Here is a 25274-nt window from a genome sequence, read left to right as displayed (position 1 = left end):
GAGCGGATTCATCAATTTGAGTAATAAGATGTCTAGGACCAAATATAATAGCTTTAGTTTTTTTTTCATTGAGTTGCAGTTGGTTTTTCCTCATCCAGGAAGCTATTCTTTGGATATCATTATTGATTAATGTTATGGTGGAAGATAGATCTGATACTGCCGTATGACAATAAATCTGGAAGTCATCCGCGTAGAGATGGTATTTACAATGCATTAGAACCTCAGGAAGGTCATTTATAAACAAGGAAAATAGCAGGGGGCTTAAGACTGAACCTTGGATTACCCCTCTGCGGTTATACGTCCAGTTGGATCTGGTGTTGTTTGTTCCGATGACTGATTGAGTACGGTTGCTTAGGTAAGACCGAAACCATTTTACAGTACTCGAAGAGAGATTGTACTTAATAAGCTTACAGAGTAGTATTTCGTGGTTTACCATGTCGAAGGCTTTAGATAGGTCAAATAGTACCAGTATTGTGACCTCGCGCCTGTCCATTGCTCCTCTGATATCCTCGGTGATATTTAACAAGGCAGTTAGAGTGCTGAATCCAGTTCGAAAGCCAGATTGGTAATTAATTAGTATATCATTTTCAATAATATATTTATTCAGTTGTTCGTAGACCACACGCTCACATATCTTGGCAAAAGTACATAGGATACCTATTGGTCTATAATCTGATGGATTAGAGGGTTCATAGCACTTCGGGATTGGATGAATTAGAGAATGCTTCCAAATGCAGGGATATTGTGCGGTTTGGAGGGATGAATCAAAGATGTTTAAAAGAGCAGGAAGAATAGCCGGGAGGGCATTCTTTATTATTACAATATTTAGTTCATCGTAGCCTGTAGCATTAGTTGTGATAGCTGTACATGCTTTCATAACTGAGGAGATAGATACGTGAGAGAAATAGAACTGGTTTCTCTTAGGGCCATTCGGGGCGTTATTCTCTATGGGTGGAGTAACATAAGTAACGTTTTCGTGACGAATGTCTCCCGATGAGTAATAATTGTTGAGGATGTCTAAGTTTATATTTATAGGAGCTCTATTTTTTGATGATATCACACCGAGATTGCGAACAGTTTTCCACATTGTTCTTGAATCTGCACGTTTTCTTATGGCGTTTTCACAGTAGTCCCTTTTGGCTTTACGAACCATGTCCTTGACTCTATTTCGAATTTCTTTATATTCAGCAAAAATAGTTGGACTCTTGGAACGTCTGTATAAAGCCCTTAATTCATTCCTTTTCTTTATTTTAGCCTTTATGTCGAGAGTAAACCATGGTGTAGGAGGGTGGGTGACACGAACTGTCCTCAGAGGAACATATGCATTGAAAGCAGTTAGAAGTAGTGAGTTAAGCGCCTCAACTTTTTCGTCGATTGTTTCAAGTTCCTCAATAATACACCAGTTAATGTTAGACAGTTCTTCAAAAAAATTTTCCTGATTAAATGATTTATAGTCTCTGAAGGTGACTAATTTTGGCTCAAATATAGGGGTTTTCATATTATAGTTAATGTATACCTGATCGTGACAAGAGAGAGGTGGGTCAGGTGATTGTCCGTAGGACGACACTTTTTTGAGATCGTCGACAAGAATTAGATCCAGGGTGGTACTTGTTGTTTTTGTGTGACAGGTGGGCGTCAGGGGGATAATACTAAGATTGCTGCACTCGATAATATTCAAAAGGATGTCACTGCGTACATTTCTGGTCGACATGTCGATGTTAAAGTCTCCCATTATTACCACATTGTCATACATAGGGATCTTGCTGGCCAACATAATTTCAAAGTCAGACAAGTTATTGGACTTTGGTGGATTATAAACCACTCCAATCAGCATTTTACTGTGGTTGTTGATTATTTCAACAAGGATATATTCTAGCATAACCTCACAGGAGTTGGTAGAGCGACCAACCCGTTTTGATTTCAATGATGAATGTATATACAGTCCAACTCCTCCCCCACGTTTCGTTTCTCTATCATTCCTGTATAACGTAAAGTCAGGAAGTGAAACCACATTTGATGTAACCGAAGGTTTTAGCCACGTCTCACTCACTCCGATTACATGAACAACATTAGTATGATAGTACAGTTTAAATTCTTCGAAATGAGCGAGCAGTGACTGCGCGTTAACGTGCGACAATTTTAATAAACCTGAGGAAGTTGGATGATTCCTGTACATACTATGTTAATCTTCATGTATTGTTGATTGAGATCACTTTGGTTCCATGCTGGATGAGGTTTTCCGTCTCTCCATCCAACATTTTCATGATGAGCGTATCGCTTGGAAGGAGAGATGGCAAACCTTAACACCCATAAGGTGCATATGCAGCCTATCTAGACCATGCTGGGAAAGCATAAGACTTCTCTCAGGCATTAACATGTGAGCTGAAGATAGAATGTGTAGGTTCATTAAAGCCCCTCCAATTGGGGTAGCTTGTGTATCCTGATTGCCTGATATCCTTGTGTATTGAGTTTCTATCATCTTAAGGTGCTACATACAACATTAAAATGAGTTGACAACTATCCCCATGTTCAGCAATTTCTACCCTACGAGCTGTATTGAGTCAAAATTGCACATGTTTAGGACCATATACCACCCCAGTGGAAAACATATTGTTTCCCCTGGAAATGTCATTGTGGAATTTTTCAATTGCTACATAGTGGGGACGCGCTGATATTTCAAGTATGTACTTGTGATCATTTGTGGCAGGTGGATACACCGCCACCCTTGAAGAAGGGTCGCAAGCGGCTTGCAGACCCCGAGGCTCCTACGGCAGCCCCGGCACCTGTCGAAGCACCCAAAAAGCCGAGGCAGCAGACGGTCCTTCAGGAGTATTACTACGGCCGCATTAAAGGCCGTTCCAAGGAAGAGCTGGAAAAGGAGGAAGCGGAGCTGAGGGCCGCAGCGGGAGCCAACGATCCCGTGGAATTTCAGGTGAGACCAAGCGGGTATTTTGACTGTATGTATGATTTGGGTAGAAGACACCTGAAGATGATGCAAAATGCATTAAAACTGGTCAGGAGATTTAACTATTTGTGGAACGTTGCGAGTGACTTTTATATTAAATGGCTTAATGTGTCAAAACCAGTCACAAAGAAACCTATGAGGAATTATGAAGTTTTCGCTCTCATTTAAAGGACAGCTCTGTTAATGTTGAAACTAAGCATAGAAAATTAAAGCTCACTTATTTCTGTGTTCATGCACTGTTCTGATGTTAAGAGTCTGACAGTTACAAGTTAGCCCTTGGGTATTTTAACCCTCAATCAATGGGATGTGCTAGCTTGCACAGGCACTTTAATCATGACAGCCATCCATCGGCCTCCGTTTCAGCATGGGGTGGGTAATACCTGAAGTTATCTCAATTTATCATAATTTTTATTTGTTTTCATACTGGCCATGAAAATATGCATGCACAAAAACAAAAATAGACTTAAAGCTCGGCAGTGTATATAAATTAAATAGTTTCTGTTCTGCACAATCCGTTCAGGTAGATATAGCAGCCCTCTTCTTTGGGAATTGCATCCAAAGCTTCTAATGTGATGCTATTCCGTGATATTTTGAAATATATTTTACATAATATTCTAGTTAAAATGTGATGAGTTTAAATGTTCACTTTAATTAGTAATAATATTTGTTGTCCACTTGAAAATGCTTTGTTTCATCATATTTCAGTTTGTTTTTGATCTAAATGTTTATGAGAATACTTGTGATTTACTTCCAATTAATTATTTGCAGTGCTGTGTTTGCCGTCGAACCTTCCACAACAACCTGCTGTTTATGCGCCACTTGATGAAACACACACAAAATAAGGGCAATGTTGACCCAGCTGACGACACGCCTGTCTGCAACTATTGTCTTCGCACCTTTGTCACCCCTTACATCTTGGAGAGCCACGTCAAAGATGTATGTATGCCCTATTCATCATTTTCTCTTTCTCGGTTCAAATTGACCTTTGTTGAGGACAATTGTCCTGGCTAAGAGAGAACCCTTTGTGTGAGTAACGGGCAAGAATAATTTTAGGCCAATTAACAATAGTTTTTTTATTTGTTTATACATATGTTGTCGAATAACATTTACACGTTAGAAAATGAAGTTTATTTGAAATAGCCTTCCAGATAAAAATCAACGTTATTTTGAAGTGCATGTACATATGTATTAATTTGTGTTAAAACATAAGCACCCCTTTCTCACCAACAAACTACACTGGAACCCCGATCTGTCGTTGATTGTTTTCCTGCATTCATCGTTTGCCGTTCCTGATCCCAAACAAAGTTCCATACAGACAATTAATTTTTTCCAGCATCTATCGTTCCCCGAAGTATCGTTTTCCCGCATTGATCGTTTGAAGATCATGGTCCCATCTTATAATTTTCCCGCATCCATCGTTTGATGAAAATGAGATGAGTTGTTTACGATGTGTTATATGCAGGTAATGACGACAGACACATAGTTTGAGTCTTCTCCAGGAGATTGAACTACCATGGGGAGAAGCTGAGTGCCGTGGGATAGTAACATTAGAGCATTTCACGAGATCCACTATCCCCTTCCATTCAGCACTAGCCCCCTCTGATGCTTTCCTCTTCTCCAAAGTTAAACAAAAGGTCCCAGCTCGCACAGGGATCATATTACGAAGACCTTAGCTTAGAAAGAAAATATCAATTTACACGAGAACTATAGAAACGTGTTTCACGCCTCTCCCATTCTCGCCCATTAAACTTTTTCAGCATACCTGCTTCAAAGTTCCCAGTATCTGTAGGTCAACTACTGCATGAATCACCTATTAGCCCAAAAGGTGTCTAGCAATTAATTTCGGCTATTGGTATTATACTTCTATTACATTGAAGTATTTTTAATGTGCACATAATTCAAAAAAGATTGAGACCAAACACGACATATTTGTAACGTTATTTAAGCATTATAAGCAAGGAAATAATTGGAAAAATATAGTGGCGATGATTTCTGGCAAAACTCAATGTCCTCACAACTGAGCTTCTCGGCAGTTGATGCGGCATTTTTTTTCTCTGAAAACAGGGCATCAGTTTACAATTTGCGAGTTATACTACTATAAGTCTCACTTGTCAGAGTTATTGACGAAGGGATATCTTCTCAGAATATATTGTTCCTCCCTACTAGCAATCTGAATTCATGTGCTCATCTGGCACTACGCTACTTATTATTAGAAATGATTGGGTAAGCTGCCTTCTCTATAGGACAAAAAATTTCATTGCGCAGTCACATGGTCATGCTTCACCCTCTGCAATATGCTCTGCTTACGCCATACATGATAGCATTAGTGCCGGGCTTCAACTCATGCGAGTGGTTCCGTACTTTCCAGGGTGGGTTGACTTCAAACTAGCGAGTGTTTTCCGTGTGGGGTTATTCAATCAGGTTTCATTTTTATTAGTTTTATTTTTATTCGTGTTCAGACCATGGCCCTTCCAAAGAAACAACTGAGAATTTTAAAAGATGGACTGAAAATAATTGAAGATGAAGATAAGAATTCAGGAAAGAAGCGTGTGAACATTGCAGAATGCCTCGGGTTGTCCACTAGCACATGGCGGTAGGGGTAGAGCGAGCTACCTGCTGAAAATAATAAGTTGGATGAAGCCGAGGATCAGGTGGGCATCCCTGTTGACGATTAATATAACATTGTTCATGTTTTACACATTTCCTCAATTATATTAAAAATATATTTATTAGAAAGGAACATTTCAAATAATAAACTATTTTTGGCCTTTGTGATCCATCTCACAACCAATCACTGCGTTGGCGAAAGCGGTTGTTTTAGGCATAGCATGCACATTACTTTCGTAAATGCATGCACTTGAAATGACATTTGATGGATAAAAATTTTACATCAGACAGAAACCCATAATAGCAGTGCAAATGCTGAGTGGAGTGCAAACATTTTTCAGTGAGGTGGCGTGTTCCTTTAGGATATTTGAAAGAGATATAAGTCAAATCAACAATATGACCTAAGTGTTTCGATAAAGTACAAGTATTCCTGTAATCAGCTAAAATCTTGTTTGAATCCTTTAATGAATATCATAATTACTTGTCAAAATCCTGCATTTCCTGGGACATAGGTACCTTCATTTTCCTGTGTTCATCTCTTTTTTCATCCATCCCCCTGAAAAGCAATAGATCGAGGTTCCACTGTAGTTATTTGAAAAAAGTATCTATAATATATCTCTGGCCTCAAACCTTTTACAAGCTGTCATCGTGGTAAACTATCTGGAATATGTTTCACTTGTCTTGCAGTGAAATACTGGAACATCTCTTACAATAGAAAATGACATTTTTCTTCATTCTTGGTCGTGAATGAAAGAATACAATCAGTCTCGTGACCATTATTGATGGCTTAATTAATGTGCACCAAAAGGAATGACACACACATAGCTGTAGCTGACTTGTGGGAGACAGATCGGCTACCTCAGAGACGTGTGTATTTGGTAATTTACGTTACTACAAGGATGAGGAAATAATTCGTAAAACAATGGCAATGAAATGCCATTATCTCGTAGGCTACAAGGGCACACCTGTGGATGAATTTTAATACTAAAAGCCTCTATCAATGAAGAAATATCCCTGTAGACAAAAGAGAAAATGACTATCACTCAATGAGTTGTTTATGCAATCACTGCTGTTGTGACCTATCTTTCCATTTGATTATAAATAATAATATGTATTTTTTGTAAATATCTTATTGCAGAGGATGTTAGACACATTATGAAAAAGTTCAGTAGAATAATAAATGATTTTATGGTGCCAAAGAAAGAAGAATATTAATGCATAGATGGAACAATCAGATGGATTTACATTTACACAATAATAATTCTTATCTTGAAGGGGAACTTTATACAGTAAACTCTTGATTTTACGAAGCAGGATTTTACGAAGTTTTCGATTATACGAAGTGATATTGCGGTCCCGGTGAAAAGCCTATGCTAAATACATGGCGCTATTCGATTATACGAAGTTTCGATTATACGAAATTTTTTGAATTTACGAACCTCGGCTCGGTCCCTAGGAACAAATGGCATTCGTTTATACGAACTACGGCGAAAAATTTGTCAACAAAACTAGTTACGCCGGCGTAAGTAGCTAAAAAATCAGCGCTTTCAACTGTGGTCCATCAAAAGTGCGAAATCGTAAATGATAATGCAACTTTGGAGAGAAATGGGTCGCCAAAAACCTCACTGTGGGAATTTAGGGGGAGTAGGAGTTCAGTTAAAATATCGCGGCTGACATTATGCCCCTATTTACGTGCCTGTTCGTAAACATAGCATCGACAATAATTCGTAGTTTAACATGCCAGGAAGGTCGCGCGGAGTATTTCGTACACCCCTAATTAACCCTTTGCACTGCTGTGAACGTACAACGAAGACTACTTGACTACTTTTCGCCGAAGCACTTCGAAGGGTCCCTAATCCGGGACCCTTTCCTCGACGAGCTCACCCTCGCTGGCCCCTGAAACTGGGCTATTTTTAATGCATTACCTGACGCAACCCTGGGTTTCAAAGGGCAAAGGTGCCATGGGGGGAAAAGAGTAAAGTGCGTGTTACTGTGGGGCTGTGCGTCAACCAAACGGGCACGGACAAAATAAGCCCGATGTCATTGGGAAATTTGAAAGGCCACGGTGCTTAAAACATGTAAAATTGGAAGCCCTCCCCGTTTTTTACCATGCAAATAAAAACAGCTGGATGACCCGAGAAATTTTCCAGCAAACGGTTATACGTCTACAGAGAAAAATTGCTGGAGAGAACAGCAAAATTGTTTTAATAATGGATAATGCCACCGTTCATAAATACGTGGAGGATCTAAAATTGGCTAATGTTCGAGTCCTCTTTATACCCGCGAACTCGACTAGCAAGTCCCAGCCCTTGGACCAAGGCATTATCCAGGATTTTAAAGTCCTGTACCGGAAGAAGCTTGAGCGGTATTACTTGCGATGGATCGGTATGTATACATTCATCTATTTTGCTCATGTGCGTTTGGATATCGATTTAGATATTTTTATTCATGATTATCATTCTTTCAAATCTATTTGCTACTTTTATAAATGGGAACAGAAATTAATAACATCCCGAAATGGACGTTGATACATGCAATCCGCACCATAATATCTTTTCGTGTATATATTGGCCTTTGTGAATGAACAACTTAAATATCTTAAGTATTGGGCTCTATTTACCGCCAATTTATATTTCAGGCTTCTCGTAATGAAGACGCACTTCCAAGTCTAACCATGAACTTTCTTCTCACGCACTTCCCCGTTCTCCCATGCTGGGGTTCTGTCTTTCAAAAGCCTTTGTCCCTTCCCTTCTGCCGCCTTTGGCTGATCTTGCTGACACCCACCTTACGCATCCCAAACCCCTCCTTCCCCAGCATTTCCCATTCACTCCCTCCCTAAGGTGACTGAGCTTGTGTGCGTCCGAAAAAAATACATACGGCCCCCAAAAGTAGACTGAGGCAGAGCTGAAGGCCATTTCCCCACCCTTCTTTGTCCTGCCCCCTTCACCAGTCCTTGTGATGACCACACTTCTTCCTCAAGGCAATCCCCATCCCACTCTTATTCACCCCACCCACTGGGAACGTTCCCCGATTGTGGAGAAGGGCATGGTTCATCTTTACCTGCAACTGGGGGAAGTTATTCACCGGAGAGAGGCGGAAGAAGTATCTTCCACTATCGGGAAAATGGTGCCGCGCTTATATTTGTCTCTCTTCTTCTCAGCTGACTTTTCAATTGAAATTATTTTCTTTACTCTTTCCACACTATATTTATTTACGATTATGGCGCGACTATTTTTAGTGCTAAAACTAAGAAAATCTTTTCTCTATGTCAATGATCCTTTGCATAACTTTCAACACGGCGGAGAAAGGAACACGAAAACTAAATGAGGTGACGGTACAGGTTTTTGCATGTCATTTTTTGGGAATTCACGCTAGTGAACCAATACTTAACCACGTTGAGAAATGATAAAACGTCTCTTGTAGGAAAACTATCAATGTGGATAATAACGTTTCTATCTATATTTCTCCGATACTGTAAGATGTTTCTCCTGTCGTTTTCCGGTTGGAACCTTGCTCCTGTCGGCATAAAAGGAGAGAAACATACTATATGAACAGATCACCTCACACCCGGTATGAAGAATACAGTCCTGATGAAGAATTAAGTCTTTTATGGCAACGTCTGCGAAGATGATGGAACACAGTAGTCGGACGGAGAACTCAAACAGAATTTACTGCAAATATTCGCCAGAAGATAATCACATCCTACGTTATTTATGATTGTAATTGAATCTCAGTGAAAATAGAGCACATTCTGCTGAAAATACGAAGTAACTCGAAATATTAATTTACGAAGGTTATTTTGGAAACGGGCTAAGACCCTTGTTTTTCTTTTTTTCTCGTCACTGAGCGATAGAGGGCGACATAAATGGCGGTTAGGCCGGCTGCCGCTAAAATTCCGTGGGTGTCAGAAACAAATATCTATCTTTTGCATACTTAATAGTAGCTATTGGCTCCTAACCACAAATTTATTACTGTAAATTCTTATAATAAACATTGCAATTCATTATTTGATTACGTTTTCTAAACTGGTCGGGAATTTCTTTAGCGATCGTTGATGTTGAAGTATGAACAAGAAATGGGAATTTTATGGTGGTATAATTATTTAACGATTTTTCACATCATAAATCGATAGCAAAAAGCCTTTTCTATGAATTATACCGAAAACATTTAAATAAGACCACTAAAGACAAAAAACGGCGGAAGAAACAAAAGCGAACATTTTTTTCGTGACTTATGAAAAAGGTTTGAATTTACGAAACTCGATTTTACGAAGTGCCAATTTTCCGGTCCCACTGACTTCGTAAAATCAAGAGTTTACTGTACTTCCTTTTTATGGATGGGTCGGTTATTTGATTTTATCGTTCTTGGTATTGGTCCGGTCCTCCCCCATCAGTTCTCGGTTTTCGATTCTTGGTTCCAAGGATGAATTCTTATTATCTGAATTAATTCAGCCATAAGAAGTGAATGAAAATAATTTCCATAAAAATATGTAAATAAGCAGGAAATCTATGTTAAAAAAAAACTTAAGATTGTCTGCATAGTTTTATTTGCCAAGTAAAAAAGTTAAATTAACACATTGTTAAAGAATGCATGATCAACCTGTATGTCACATTACATCTGGCAGCCACTGTTTCTTTCTCCGGGTTTTGTTTTGAAAAATTCAACATTTTTACCTTGTCTGAGTCTAATCTTTTCTTTATTTTTTTTTTTTTACATTAATATTGCCTGCAATGCTGAACAAGCATTCTCTGAAAACAGTAGCAGTCGATGTTGATTTTGTAGGGCCGCACGAAATATGCTTGGAGCACAGTTTACATTCTGCATTTATAGTTAGTGTAACATCAGGATCAATAGTGAGACTCATCTGATGACATCACTCGTTAATTTGTTGTAACTTGTGTGTCAGTACAAAATATATTCTGTATTCTGCAATATATCTTAAATTCTTACTTAAATTGACAGCTTATTTGCATACCTCACTGTCACAGTTCTTATAACCTCAGCACTAAACTGTTCAACACCATGGTACAGCGACACCACAGCCAAACTGATCAGCCACGGCTTACCCTTGCGCAGTAAATACGTCTGCGGTGCAGGTGCCACTGCGCGCACACTGCGGCCACAGCTGCAGAAATGTTACAATGTTGGTGAGAGCGACAAAGCAATGAACCCTTAAATGTGCGTGCTAACGATGAAACTCAAAAGAAAATGAAATGGACACCATGCGATGGGAAAGTAATTTTATGAGTTTTAAAATCTTTATTAAAATTATTCTCCTACATTAGAGTTCTATCGAGTTTCCCCAGGTCCATATTGCTGACATTATGCGATCGGTTCTGAATACCGGTTCTATAGGCCAAGAACCAGCAGTACCGAGAACCGGGTGGCGGAACACACCCATCTCTATTCCTATTCAATGAAACCATAGAATGATTTGCTTTCTGTGTAGGTTTGATGACTTGGAAGGTTATTGTTAATTCTGTGGAGTAAATCTCAAGGATTTAAATTTTTCTTTTTTCCCTGTTTGATCTAGTAGTCCTAGTTGATTAATTATGTAAGCAGATTATTCCTATTTCTAGTTACATAATTGTGATCATCACATTCAGGTAAAAATTATTGCCACTATTGCTCTAAATAGTTTTATCTTGTTGAATTGAATGGATTAACATGAGACAAAGATAAAAAAGAAAAATGAAAGAGAAAAAGCACAAAATGTTTTTGAAATGAAAAGTGTTTGATATGAGTGTATTAAGTACAATTATTTATGCAAGACATTGACTGCCTTGTCTATTTTTCCAGGCTCACATAGTGAAGAAGGGTCAGTTGGCATGCAGGATTTGCAACATAGAGTTCTTCAGCTCATCCAAACTCATTGAGCACATGCATGCGTTGCACGTTGAATTGGAACTCCCATACTCATGCAAAGTGTGCGGCTATCGATCGTCCATGCACCGAGATGTAGTCGACCATTTCCACGAGGTATGTTATGCAGCAAGACCAGGAAATCAGAGGGAATTTTATTTTTACCTGTGGTGTACCGAATGAAATTTATTTTCACTGGGAGAAATATCATATTGACTTTGAAGATGATGCATTTTGATGAACTTTTAGTTTCCTTGTTTGCTTTATTTTTATTGCATGATACACTGAAATATTTCTTTTAAATTATAGTAATTATTGATGGACTTGAGTAAAATCCAAGTGTATGGCAATGACAATCATGTGAGGATCAAGTGTAATCGACGTGTGATGTTTTTCAGCTTCATGATGGGAGCAGGAAGTTGCAGTGCCCCTTTTGTCTGCAAGTGGTCACGTTGTCTGGGAGGGGTAAGCTGGCAGTCCACAACGTGTTCCTGTTCTTCCAGCACATTCAGGTATTTTGTACTTCTTTCTCTTCGCTCATTCTGCCACCAATCCGTGTGTGGATCTGTGGATCTCCAAATTCCCCTTGGTGGGGAATATTTTGACAATGTCTAATGCTGACTTAATGGCACAGTCAATTGTTCACCTATTTTCAAGGATAGCTCAAATTATCAGTTAAATAAATTGTCAATGAAACTATTGCCTACCGTCTGTAAAGAATATAACTCAGATGTAAGAAAATCAGCTACAGTGAAAAATGTTATAAGTAGTGATGGGTCGGTTCAATTCCTAGATTCTTGGCCAAGAACCGGAATCGAAAATGAGTACTTGCCAAGGTGAAAAATCGATTCTGATTCGAGTAGTACTTCAAACCACAAATTTATGTACGACCGTGTTTCCAACAGTCATTTGAATTTTCGCGCCACGTAATCGTAATAACAAAACCCATTACATGTAGATTCTAAGTGGCACACCACTTCTGAAGGAGCAAACACAGACTAGAGAGCCTGTGACAGGTATATGGTCAAGACATGGGCGTACCCAGTGAGGGGCAGGGGGGGCAGTTGCCCCCCCTCCCCCAGAAGCAAAAATTGCCAAAGTCTTTAAGCAAAATCAGTATTGAATTGAAATGAAAGTATTCAACAAATTATCTTTAAACCCACAAAAATTATATATATTAGTATAAGATGTGTAACTAAAATAAAACTATTTTTTCAAGGAAATAATCTCATAAATCCCTTGGCTTGCCCCCACCTAGACTACGGTTGCCCCCCTAGTTGTGATTCTGGGTACGCCCTTTGGTCAAGATACGGTGATGCATTTGGAAAAGTACCCAAAGTCACCGAAGCAAACACTGTTGAAGCTGAAGTGGAAGCGTATTTATCAGAGATGAATGCACCACCAAATTCCTTCCCTGGGAAATACTTGAAGACTTGTATATCGTACCCAAGGCTGAAAGGATTAGCGAAAACGTTTCTTGGCATACCGCCATTCACTGTGTTCAGTGAAAGACTTTTTAGTTCAGAAGGAAAAATATGTGATGTAAATCGAAATGTTAGAATCTGGATCGGAATCGTTAAAATTTTGGAATCGACCCATCACTAGTTATAAGCTATGCTCATCAGAATTGAGATCAACTGCATTATTTTTAGATGATATTTTATGCTGAAATATGTATAGAAATTGAGTGTTTTTTTTTATTCAAAAGGAAAGCAAATGATACAGAGCAAATTGATTTGTATTCGCCAAGAAATGTGCTTCGCAAATAATTTTAATCATTGCCAGCATTTAACACATTTTTTAATTGTCTTTGATACTTATTGTACTTTGACTTTACAAAGTCTCCTTCTAAGAGTCCGCTTTGATAACCCTTAGGAAAAAGGTTGGGTAGTTATTAGGGATGGACGGATCCAGGATTTTCAGAGATCTTTCGGATTGGATATTTTCGGATCCAAATTTATTTTCCTGCGATTCCTGCCATTAAACGAAGTAATTATTCAAGTTTATTCTGGGTACGTACAATCGAAGGAATGCTTTTTAGATTTTCATACCAATTTTAATATTTTTATAAATTAAAAATCATTTTTATAGGCTTTCAAGTTGTTTTTTTAAACATCTTTACATGCTCAGGACCTAAACTGTTACGCTTGGGTTTGGAAATGAAAATAGGAAAAATCTTAGGATAAACCACTGACCAGTGGCGTAGGACAAGAATCGCATGCGACGGCGCATTCGAAGATAGAATCGGAACTCTTTTGACCCTTATGGGGCTTATGCTATTACAGTGGAACTTGGTTAGTACGTTCCTCGTTAGTACGTTTTCCTCCTTAGTACGACGATTTCTCTCGGTCCCGGTACCATCCGAACAAAATACAGGTAAAAGTATTTGGTTAGTACGTTTGAAAAAAATTGCGCTTTCCTGGTTAGTACGCTCAATTGCTTGCCGTGACGCAACCCGCAATTCGTTCTCTATTATCTTCTTTAGGGTCGTAAACCTCCGAATTCATGATTTAATTTATTATTATTAGCCATTGACATTCTTGCATTCATTCAACATCCCTTTCTTGGACTGTGATTTATCCAAACGCATTTCTCAATCCTAGTGACGTGATGAATAATAAAATGCGGCCATTTATCAGGAATGTCTGACTAACTAAACTATTGCCTCTGCAGTGCCCACTGCGCACAAATTTCGCGAGTGGGCAATTGTTGCTATTGCACGAGTTATCATGATGAAGAAATGAGTCTTATCCAAATCCCACTTTATCTAAAGCAGTACTGCAGAAACTCGACGTCTAGGCAGTTTAGGCTCTGGAGTACATGCGTATTTACTTGACTACTGCTGCGGGAGCAGACGATGCTCTGGATCTCCACGCGAAGCTTAGCTTAAAAATACTTGATTTCGGCACGAAAGCAGACGACATTAGACTTTTTTAAGTATATTTCAACTGTATAATAAAAAATCTTCTCGTAATTACGTCGTAATCTAATAATATTGCGTGTTATTAATCGATATATCGATCGATATGATTTCATTCAAGAAGCGAATGTGCACGGCTGTCGCCGTAGTTAAAGGTTAATATAATTTTGTCCAATTTTTATGATGTTTAAAAACAACCCGTTGACATACTCAGGGTTGTTGCTATATCCTCCGAGTATGCTGTGACAAAAAAGGAATGACTTAGCTTTACTTGCCCTCTTTCTATAAATATATATAGGATAAATCACGGAAGATAGACGCCGTTTTCATGTAATTGTCTTCGGGAAATCTACGAAACATTGTGATTTTTATTCACATGGTATTGTTTTTCAATGTAGCGCTCATTTTAAAGGTGAAAAGAGTTCAGGAAGGCGATCCTACGAGAACTAGGTACCGATAGTAGATGTAATTATGACGACTTTTCCACAGATTGCAATTACCCCGACTGCTATTATTTACTTTCCTCGTTAGCACGTTTTCCTGGTTAGTACGTTCATTTTTTGCGGTCCCTTCAGAAACATACTAAACAAGTTCCACTGTATTTAAAATTTCGGATCCAGATGCAATGTCTTCCGTGAATTTGGATCCGATGTATCCGATGAAGGGCAATATCCGTGGATATTTGGATCCGAGGTATCTGATCCGACCATCCCCAGTAGTTATTCCCAATCCTTTACAACCAATGATCTGATAGAAGAAGCCGATGTAAGTGGGGTTGACAGTACTACTCTTTGTGTGATTTAATGCAATTGTCATCGATTCTACTTCTTAGTATGATTTAAAGGCATGGAAAGTGTTGTATGTACTTATACTCATCATTGAACCCATAGAGAGAGTTAATTTACAATTGTTGAACTCAGCATTACAGCCCCAATTCCTCACATCTTAATTTGTGAATTAAAAAGGTCGCTGCACTTAAGCACAGTTTACATGGCACGGTGATCAATCAATCCTAACCATTATCATCTTTTGTAGAATCCATGAATTCACAAATTTATCTCTTAATTGAATTTCCCCTGTAGGTAGTTAATTTTTCGAGGCTCTGTGAACTATGTGGTACTTATTTTTAACTATTCTCATTGGCATTGTGTGTCAAAAATTGTATATGGTTTATTGTTCTGCTGTTGTATGTCAAAATCTGTCAAGAAAAATTTATGGATCATGGATGAAGTGTTTAGAGCTCATTGAAGGCAGTACAGCAGGCTCCTTATTATCCGGCTGTGGTGTATCTGTGCCGCAGATTATCCGTGCATTATTTTCACTGTCGCTCAATATTTTCTGCGATCTTTATAAAAAAAATAAAATCCGACGCAAAATCACCGGCATCACTTCACAATCACGGCGTTAATGCTAGGATACAACGGGCTTATATTTCCATTAGAATCCCCTTCGTAAAATGGAAGCGATCACATGCTAGCTGCATTCACAGGAGCACCATCTTCCTGTTTGCCAAGCCTTGTAGTGCACGACCGCCCTCCATGATGACGGATACACGTCCCGCAGCAGTTGCAACCCGGGTAGCTTGTGCGAGAGGTGACTACGTGGCATGGTGCCTTATAGTATTGTTTCCAACGTCGAGCAGTGTTTTTTAAGCATTCGTGCAAACCACTTTTCTGTACCCGTGATCACAAAGCCATGGATGTGTGGTTATCGATACGAGGTCTTATATGGAGCATTAACAATATGAGTACAACCATGTTACGGCCACTAAAAAGATCGTGAACTGGCAAGAAATCTCTAAATGAATCTGGGAAGCACTCTTAAGTAATATAATAACTGCATAAATAATAATGTATTGTTTGTTTTATGTAAATTATGAACATTACAAGAGAAATAAAGTGAAAGTTTGGGTTATCTTTGTTTTCCGATTATTCGTTCCGTCTCTTGCCATCATCATTAGCCCATTCGGATAATCGGGAGTCTACTGTCAAGACTTAAAAATTGTTGAGGGACAAGTTAACTTTAAGAAAAAGAGGAATGAAGTACGTCACAAGCTAGGAAAGCAAGAGTTTTTTGAATGAAGACTATCTATGAAGATCTGCAGAACAACCTCTCACTGTGTAAAGTGGAAGCTGCTTTCTGGATAGTGGGGAACCACTTTGAGGGGCAAAGCGGTGGGTGCAGTCCTATCAGGAGCGAGGATGGAGATCCCTTGATTGATTGAAAAGGAAGAGGGATGGAAGGAGTGCCGGGAAGAGCTGTGCAAGAGAAAGTCTTGCTCAGCAAATACATAGTTTAGGAGGAAAGTAAAGTTTGAAAGGATGATATGGGAGCTTCAATCTTAAGATCTGGATCAGATGCCTCTGTGAAGGACCTAGGGATGAATAAAGCATCTGGAATTGATGATATTCTGACCTTATGCTGGGGAAAAGACATTAGCTCAGCTTCACCAAATCATCTTCGACATGTATTTAAGGACCACTTGTCAAATGACTCATGCGTGGAAGATATTAACAAGAATACTGGAGATCAAAATGGAAAGCAGAGTAGTTCGTGGATTCAGATTTAGGAAAGAAAGGGGTCACTAGAGGCCCTTGATTGCCCTTTGCTTGGTTGGCCCTTGGTTGGAAAAAGGCATTCCTGAAAAATGGGAGTTATCTAACAGCTGGAAATATACTACATACAGTGGAAGCCCCTTATAACGAGTACGGGATATAGCGACAAGCTCGAATAAGCGACAGCTACCCAAGGAACCATTTTAAACCCTATGATTTAAATGTAAAATAAATTCGTATTAGCGATAATGGCTCGATTCCTCTCTTGCTCCATTCGCAATTACGACAGGTTGACTTTTTGACCACGTGCCACATCTCTGGAATTCAATGCTTTTAAAACGGCATTTTTTCCGCCAACGTCGACGTCTACATGTTCCGTATTCTCCTATTCTTCTTTCCTCAATAAATTTCTCGAGTACACATTTCATTGCTCTTTTGTCATCTCCCTCCCGCGCCTCCGCAGTGAGGTTAAAAATTATTCCGCCCGTCTGCTAGCACCATGGTTGGTAAACGCAAGTCCTTGGATTTAAAAACCAAAATGAGAATTATTGCAGATTGTGAAAGTGGAGAGTGTTCAAAGAGTGAAATAGCGAGGCGATTTGGAATTAATACATCGATATTGTTCACTATTTTAAAGAAAAAAGAACAAATTCGTTCGTCAGTGCTTAAAGAAGGCCGTCCAAGCACTCAAAAAACACCTGCGGCCCGGAGAGCATCCGCAGCTAGAAACTGCTCTTTTCTCGTGGTTTTGCCAGCAAAGAGCCGCAGGGATTCCTATCACCGGCCCAATGATGAAGGCTAAAGCTGAGTATTTGTGTGAGAGGCTTGGTGAAGACAATTTTAAGTGCTCGGATGGATGGTTTGCACGATTTAAAAATAGGAAGGGGATATCCCTCGTCAAACTATCCGGTGAATCATCAAGTGTTGACGTTAATGCTGTGGAAGGCTGGGCTCCGGTCCTTAAAGACTATTTGGACAATTACAGCCCCTGCGATATTTACAACGCGGATGAGACGGGCATATATTTTAACCTTCTCCCGGGCAAAACTCTCGCCACTCGAACGGACCCCTGCAAAGGAGGGAAGAAAAGTAAAGACCGCGTAACTGTTCTTTTATGCGCCAATATGGATGGTTCAGATAAGTTAAAACCGTTCATGGTGGGGAAATCCGCCCATCCCCGATGTTTTAAGGGAGTTAAAACTCTCCCTTGCACTTACGAAGCAAATAAAAATGCTTGGATGACGGCTGCTATCTTCACGCAGTGGTTACGAGCGTTTGATGCCAGGATTGGTGGAAGGAATAAAAAAGTACTATTATTCATTGACAATTGCCCAGCCCACCCACTAATAGAACTAAGAAACGTTAAAATTGTGTTAATGCCGCCTAACACTACAAGCGTTCTTCACGTTCTTCAGTTCCAGTCAGCATTCCTATCAAAAAGTGTGCGCTACTGCCGCTAGAGGTCTCTACGTCCGCTGATATTGCGTCTGATTGCGTGAATCTCTACGAAACATAAATATTGCTAGACAGACAAAGAGTGGACTTCATTTATCATTTGTCCTTCTATTTATTTGAAACAGTTTTTCACCCTTTCCACCGAAGATAATTGATATGACTAATATGCTTTTAGATGCCGTAATGCTGTTCGGTTTCATGATTCCGATAGCATTTGAGTCGGCTGTTTTGAAACACGATAGTAAACCATTCATACAGGCAGACTTGAAGCATAAGAAGATTACTTCCACCTTCATTTCGCCGTTAACCTGAAAAAGATAGAATTGCAATGCTCATGTGGAACCCTAAAATTTTATCACGCTCCTTTCGTCACCCAATTGCAGCAGCCACCCATCATTTTCATTACTACTCGGAAAGATAGAAGGTATGAAATTTTGAACAGATTCCGAAGTTTTAGCATTTAATAGTCTGATGCATAGCCATAACTGGTAGTTATGACATGTATATTTGGAGCATCCAAGAAATAAGGATAATAACAGCTCATAATGCACAGTTCAGTACGAGTGAGTCTGAAGCTGGGACTTTTAAAATCGACTTCTTAATGCCTCGGCATATAGCATCCTGCATTATTACATATGATTTGATCATAGATTGCAAGTGAATATGATCATTAGTGAATTAAATGTTCAAAATAATGATTTAAAACGGCTATCATGCTGCAATTTTCGCCTCTCGGCAGAAACAGCCGTGGTGACGCCTGATGAGTGATTTTTTTGTCTCGATGTAATTGCATTCGGTAACAACGACAACTCACTATAGCGACAGATTTCTCTGTTCCCAACAGCTGTCGTTATAAGGGGCTTCCACTGTATAAGCATTGAAGTTAGGAAGTACACCCATGTCTCGTATAGCGCAATTTCGATTAGCGCAATTTCGATATAGCGCAAATTCGTTCCTCGGGGAAACATTGCAACGCAGTGTAGCCTATTCAAAAATCTTAAACGCTCTCGTGATAAAACGTGAACTTGCGCTAAGTACACACGAAATTTCTATCAATTTACGCATATTAATATTATTTCTTGCCTCAAATCTTCTTTTTTGTTTATATATTAATCGAAATTCATTGCTGTGCAATTGCCAAAAGTATTACTCGTCATTGGGTCCAGATAGCCGGCCTACCGAAGATTTATCTCGTCTCCTAAACAGAATGATAATAATAATTTAGATCGTTAATCAAGCGTGAGGCTAGTGGAAATGATTTTTTTTTCAGCAATACGGTTTGAGACGTATTTTTGCCGTCGTAGGTTACCGGGCGATTGACTTCCAGGTAGAGGGTCTACGCTAAAGCCTTCAAGGTCATCGGTATTCACGGCGGAGAAATGGAGCGGTGGCCGAGTTGCGCATGAATAGCATCAACACATAAAAGGGTCCGCTATAGAGTCTCAAACACAATGGCTTCGTTCCCTCCCCGCAGTCATAGGCCTTCTGCGTCTCAGGAATACAGTTCAGCAGAAGAAGGAGATTTAGATAGAGCCATACAGAGTAAAAACCAAGGGAATATGGCAAAAAATAGGAATGCGTGTAGAAAAATCAAGAATTTATTAAGAAAAACTATAAATCTAGAAGAGGTCAATTGCTTTGAAAATGGAGAGCGTCAAAGCGATATTGCGCGGAAGTTTAAACTCACGATGCCTTATTCTGAATAAAGACGAAGCTAAAATATCAGTGACCTCAGCCGCACCAACTTCAACCAAGCGGTCTACACATACGGAAAGTTCATGGTGAATCAGTACAAAAAGACGATTGGTAATCGCTCCGAGACATTTAGTGAAAGCTCCGGTTGGTTCCAGAATTTAAAGGGCAAGCAGGTATTTTCAGTGCGGCGATATCAGGTGAATCTGCAAGTGTTGACAGCGCAGCCACCACAACATTTTCTGATGAACTCCAAGCTGTGATTGAAAGTGGCTCCTTTCCCCTTCAACTAGTTTTTAGTGTTGACGAGACGATATTCTTTTGGAAAAGAATGCATTCTCGTTCATTCATTTTCAGGGAAGGAAAACCTCGGTCAGGTTTCAAGGCATTTAAAGACTTTCACGTAGCTGCTAATGACTCTGAGGACTTTAAATTAAAATGATTTATCATTCATAAACTTCGCTAGCTATGAAATAGCATTCAAAGTAGCATTTGCCTGTCACTTCGATGAGCAACAAAAGGGCCTGGGTGACACAATAGTTGTTTTTAGACTAGTTTGAAAAATCGTCAACTGCCGGCAACGCATTACGATCCCCTGAGATAGCAGATGTTAGCCCACCCGCACGACAGGATGGAATTTCGAAAGCACGTAAGAATTTTTTTTAACGTGAATAAAAGTCTTTGAATGCGTGAATACAATCTTTAAAGATGTTTTAAACTATAAAAATTTATAGAAATAATGTTTTCTAAGGCTATTTATGGGAATATATATGTTTTAGAGGAAATTCAATACCCAAGACCTATGCTACCAGGAATGCATCCCTATCTTCCCTATGTTAAAACGCTCTCGTATTACGCAAATTCGTATAGCGCAAAGACCCCAAGGAACGCATCCCTTGCGCTATACGAGACATGGGTGTAATATATGGGGGCTTGCAGGTGGAGTGTGCCTCTTTATGGTTGTGAAGCATGCACGATAACTGCAGCAAAGAAATCAAGGCTGGAATCTTTCAAAATGTGGTGTTATGGAAGAACATCGAATCTATAGATTGTGTGAGTAATACAGAAGTTTTAAGAAGATTAGCAGAGAATAAAAGTCTTTTGAAAATATGGGGTTTAAGATGGGACAATTTCATTGGCCATATTATGAGACATGACCGTTGCGAATGAAAATTAGCATTGAATGGTAAATGTAGGCTACGGATCAGAGCTGGTGGATGTGGAGCACAAGTATTATGCAAGTGTGAAAAGTTAAGTGGAAACGAGAATCGAGTGTAGAGCTGTGTCAAACCAATCTTAGGATTGTTATGGACCAGTGATGGTGATGATCATAACTAATGGAATGAACACTTTTTTCCTGCAGAAACACGTTGCCCAGTCTCCGAGCAATAAGTGTGACAAGTGCATCCTGAGATTTGCCACAAAAGGAAACGTACTTGAACACCTGGCTCGCGACCACGGCTCATGCAAGGGGAAACCAGGTAAGTGAAATTCAATAAATGCAATATTTGTATTGGTGATGGTGGTAACTTATCCATAAACTGGGGAATATACGCAAAGAAAAAATTGGAATGTACATATATTCGACATATTTTTTACTCCTTAATTTTCATGTCTTGGAATACTTCACTCAGAAATGTATTTTGTGGAGTATGAGTCAATGGGAAATGAGCTTCCTGCTAGTTATCACACAAACCTTCTAATGGTGGGTAAACAACCTCATGTACGGAAAAACTTTACATGCCAATGCCTATTCTACTCTCTAAAGATGATTGACCAATCAATGGAAGAGCTGCCCCCATTTTTCGCAGATGCATTTGCCCTGATTTAATTGCCACAAGTCTTTTCCTGTCTTAGAATATTTGATTCAGAAATTTTTTCACAAAGTGTGGCTCAATAGGTAATGACCCTCCCGCAAGTTATCACAGCTAGCAGTTATTGGTGATTGTACATACTGCATAGTCTTTTTGTGAGTGACTCCCTCTGCTGCTATCAGTGCCTCATTTGGCTGTGGCTGTCATGCAGGCTGTGAGCCACTCGACTTGTAGGCTATGTGGTATGCTTCTGTTGTATGAGCAATGAAGAACAGGTTCTTTTCAGAGCGACATATCATCAGCAAATTGAGTATCATCGCTGAACCTCATTATGTCTAGGTCCAACATAAATGATAATTTTAGAGATATTTTGCCAAACAGGTAGGTATAGGAATTTGTTTTTCACCTGAGCAGAAAAGGTCTTTAATAAATGCTCGGTGAGGGTTGATACACATCATTTATGATGAGATTTTTAATGTACTCGTAGAGCACAGAAAAGAAAATCAACCTAGCGATAATATTTCTTTTTTAGTTTTAATTTTCAAATACAGCAGTGCAAAACAAATTGTGGGCAACCCTATTGTCACGTACATTTAGGTAATTCTGATGCTCTGGAACTGCATCATTCATTTCATAGCCTGATCCATCAGTGTGCCTAAACACCAGTTCCATCTGATTCCTTCATTGCTAATTTACTGACAAACAGATTATCCAGGTTATACATAATTTTGAAATGGCTGGCTGGTGCTCTAACACCCCATCCCTCCCCACCTCTTTTTAAGGGGGCTAGCGTGTACATTTGCACGTGACCTCTTGATTGATTGCTTTTTCGTCAGGCCTGACGCGACTGCAGTTCAAAGGGGAGAGCATCGTGATGCCAGTGCCAGACCCTGCGCCCACACCCGCACCTCTGCCCTCGCCTGCCCTCCACAGGAAGCCTGTGGTGGACTTGGTGGCCCCTGGCACCTCTGTGGCCCCGACCAGCAGGCCGTCTCTGCCAGTGGCTGCTGGGCCCAACGGGAAGGGGAAGGGGCAGGCCGCCAAAGGCAAATATCCCACAATGGACTTCTCTCCCCTCTTCGGACTCCCCCAGGAAGAAATCAAGATTAAGAAGTATGACTTGGGAACAGTATTAAGGTGCTATGAATGCAAGGAAGATATTTATCAAGAAAAGCATTTCATGTGAGTACAATTGACATTTTCAAGCATATTGGATTGAAACTTCTGCTTTCCAGCTTTCCTCCTTTCAATTTTATCATCTGGACAATCATCCCAACCTGTCACATTTTTAAACAATCTCCTTAATTTCCTTCTTCTATACTTCATTATGGGTGCTATGAAAGATGCATTTAGTGCAAGTACAAAGGACATTCGCACTGCTGCATTTCATTATATGGTAGAGGTTCCTTAAGATCTACTTTAGGGCTAGTTCCATTCCTATCATACGTTAACAAGTTCAATCTTTCTTCATCTGGAAATGACAAAATTATGCCAATTTTATATGCTGAATACACCACAGTAATAGTTATTCTAATTTTGACCAATCCTTAATTGACCGATCTGTGGTGGTCACTGATAAGATTAGTATATAATAATTTCCTAATTTTGAACTGCAATAAAAGTAACTTGATACATTTTATATACAGTGGTTGGTTAAACATGCAGTGTTGTGATTTTTGATCTCATGTATAGTCTTAATGTCTTCATGCCTTGAGGGATATAAGACAATGTTCCATATGAGGAAATGTGCAATAGGAATCATAGCCAAGGAGGGCAACAGAGTTGAAATACAGTGGAACTTGTTTAGTACGTTTCTGAAGGGACCACAAAAAATGAACGTACTAACCAGGAAAACGTGCTAATGAGGAAAGTAAAAAATAACAGTCGGGGTAACTGCAATCTGTGGAAAAGTCGTCATAATAACAATTACTATCGGTAGTTCTTGTAGGATCGCCTTCCTGAACTCTTTTCACCTTTAAAATAAAGAAAATGGGCGCTACATTGAAAAACAATACCATGTGAATAAAAATCACAATGTTTCATAGATTTCCCGAAGACAATTACAAGAAAACGGCGTCTTTCTCCCGTGATTTATCCTATATGTATTTATAGAAAGAGGACAAGTAAAGCTAAGTCATTTCTTTTTTGTCACAGCATACTCGGAGAATATAACAACAACCCTGAGTATGTCAACGGGTTGTTTTTAAACATCATAAAAATTGGACAAAATTATATTAACCTTAAATTATGGCAACAGCCGTACACATTCGCTTCTGGAATAAAGCCATATCGATTGTTATATCGATCGATATCTCTAATAGTAACACGCAAGATTATTAGATTACGACGTAATTACAAGAAGATTTTATATTATACAGTTGAAATTTACTTTAAAAATTTGTTTAATGTCGTCTGCTTTCGTGCCGAGATCAAGTATTTTTAAGCTAAGCTTCGCGTGGAGATCCAGAGCATCGTCTGCTCCCGCAGCTGCTAACATAAACTTATGGGTAATTATCAAATTCTCGTGTTGGAGGTACCACTTAGAATATTTTGCCATAAATAATAACTGATTGTGAACGATAACTCCTAAATTTAATATTAGTATAACTGCAGCTAATGTTATACGTACAGAGAATGTGGTTATCATGGAAAAACTACTTGGCGTTAACTTCATGGTCAATTTTCTGCTAGTGTGCATGACTCGCATGTGGAGAGGCCCTTCAGGCTGTGGGCTTACCGGCAGGGGTCGCCTACCTAACGACCAACTCCAGAACGTAATGCAGGGTGGCCTTATACTCCGTCATGAAACTGCTTATCTCATTTCCAAGTTTCTAACACGGGTCATTATGAAGGGTCAAAAATGTTTTGGGAACGACTTCTTGTGAAAAGGGATTGACGTGTCCGATATAAAAATATCTGCAAGGCTCCTGAGCTTGAAGCAATCGGCTATTTCACTCATGGATTAAAAAAAATATAATTTTGGAAAACAAAGCTTATACCTGGGAAAATGGCATCTGAAGAAATGTGTTTTAAACAAAATGCTGATTCTCACTGCTCCAAAATGAGTGCATTTGGATAAATGATGTCTGTAGAATTCCTCTTCATGACAGTTGGAGCTCAAAGAATGAAAAAGTAGGCAATGGTATTCTGGGAAGGAAAGTAAACAATTATCATTTGTGTGACACACATTTTTCATAACCTGCGGATCTCCTTGGGTGGATTTTAAGTAATTTGGCATGTGCCATTTGCACTGTGTAACTTCAACCCATTTCCACTCCTCTCCCAATTAAGTGTGGAAAGTTAAGGGAATAGACGTTGTACATTGATGCTGTGAATTCTGTTTGGCTAAATCACCACATCTAGGCATCCTAGTCAGGTAATGAAATGTTTTGCAGAAGAAACTG

General features: G+C 39.3%; 1 protein-coding gene across 9 annotated transcripts in view; it reads left to right on the top strand.

The window, feature by feature from the left end:
* The window catches only part of LOC124165096, a 97846-nt gene that overhangs the window by 39313 nt on the left and 33259 nt on the right, over window positions 1–25274 (top strand). For all 9 annotated transcript variants that reach the window (XM_046542383.1, XM_046542382.1, XM_046542381.1 and 6 more), the window contains exons 14-19: window positions 2708–2932; window positions 3734–3901; window positions 11372–11551; window positions 11833–11946; window positions 21420–21537; window positions 22707–23052. In XM_046542383.1, coding sequence (XP_046398339.1) covers window positions 2708–2932; window positions 3734–3901; window positions 11372–11551; window positions 11833–11946; window positions 21420–21537; window positions 22707–23052 — 1151 coding nt within the window. The remainder of the gene's footprint in view (window positions 1–2707; window positions 2933–3733; window positions 3902–11371; window positions 11552–11832; window positions 11947–21419; window positions 21538–22706; window positions 23053–25274) is intronic.

Source organism: Ischnura elegans, chromosome 9 (assembly GCF_921293095.1).
Source record: "Ischnura elegans chromosome 9, ioIscEleg1.1, whole genome shotgun sequence".
NCBI lineage: Eukaryota > Metazoa > Arthropoda > Insecta > Odonata > Coenagrionidae > Ischnura > Ischnura elegans.
The sequence above is the reverse complement of the archived record's forward strand: the minus strand, read 5'-3'. Positions and strand labels throughout refer to the sequence as shown.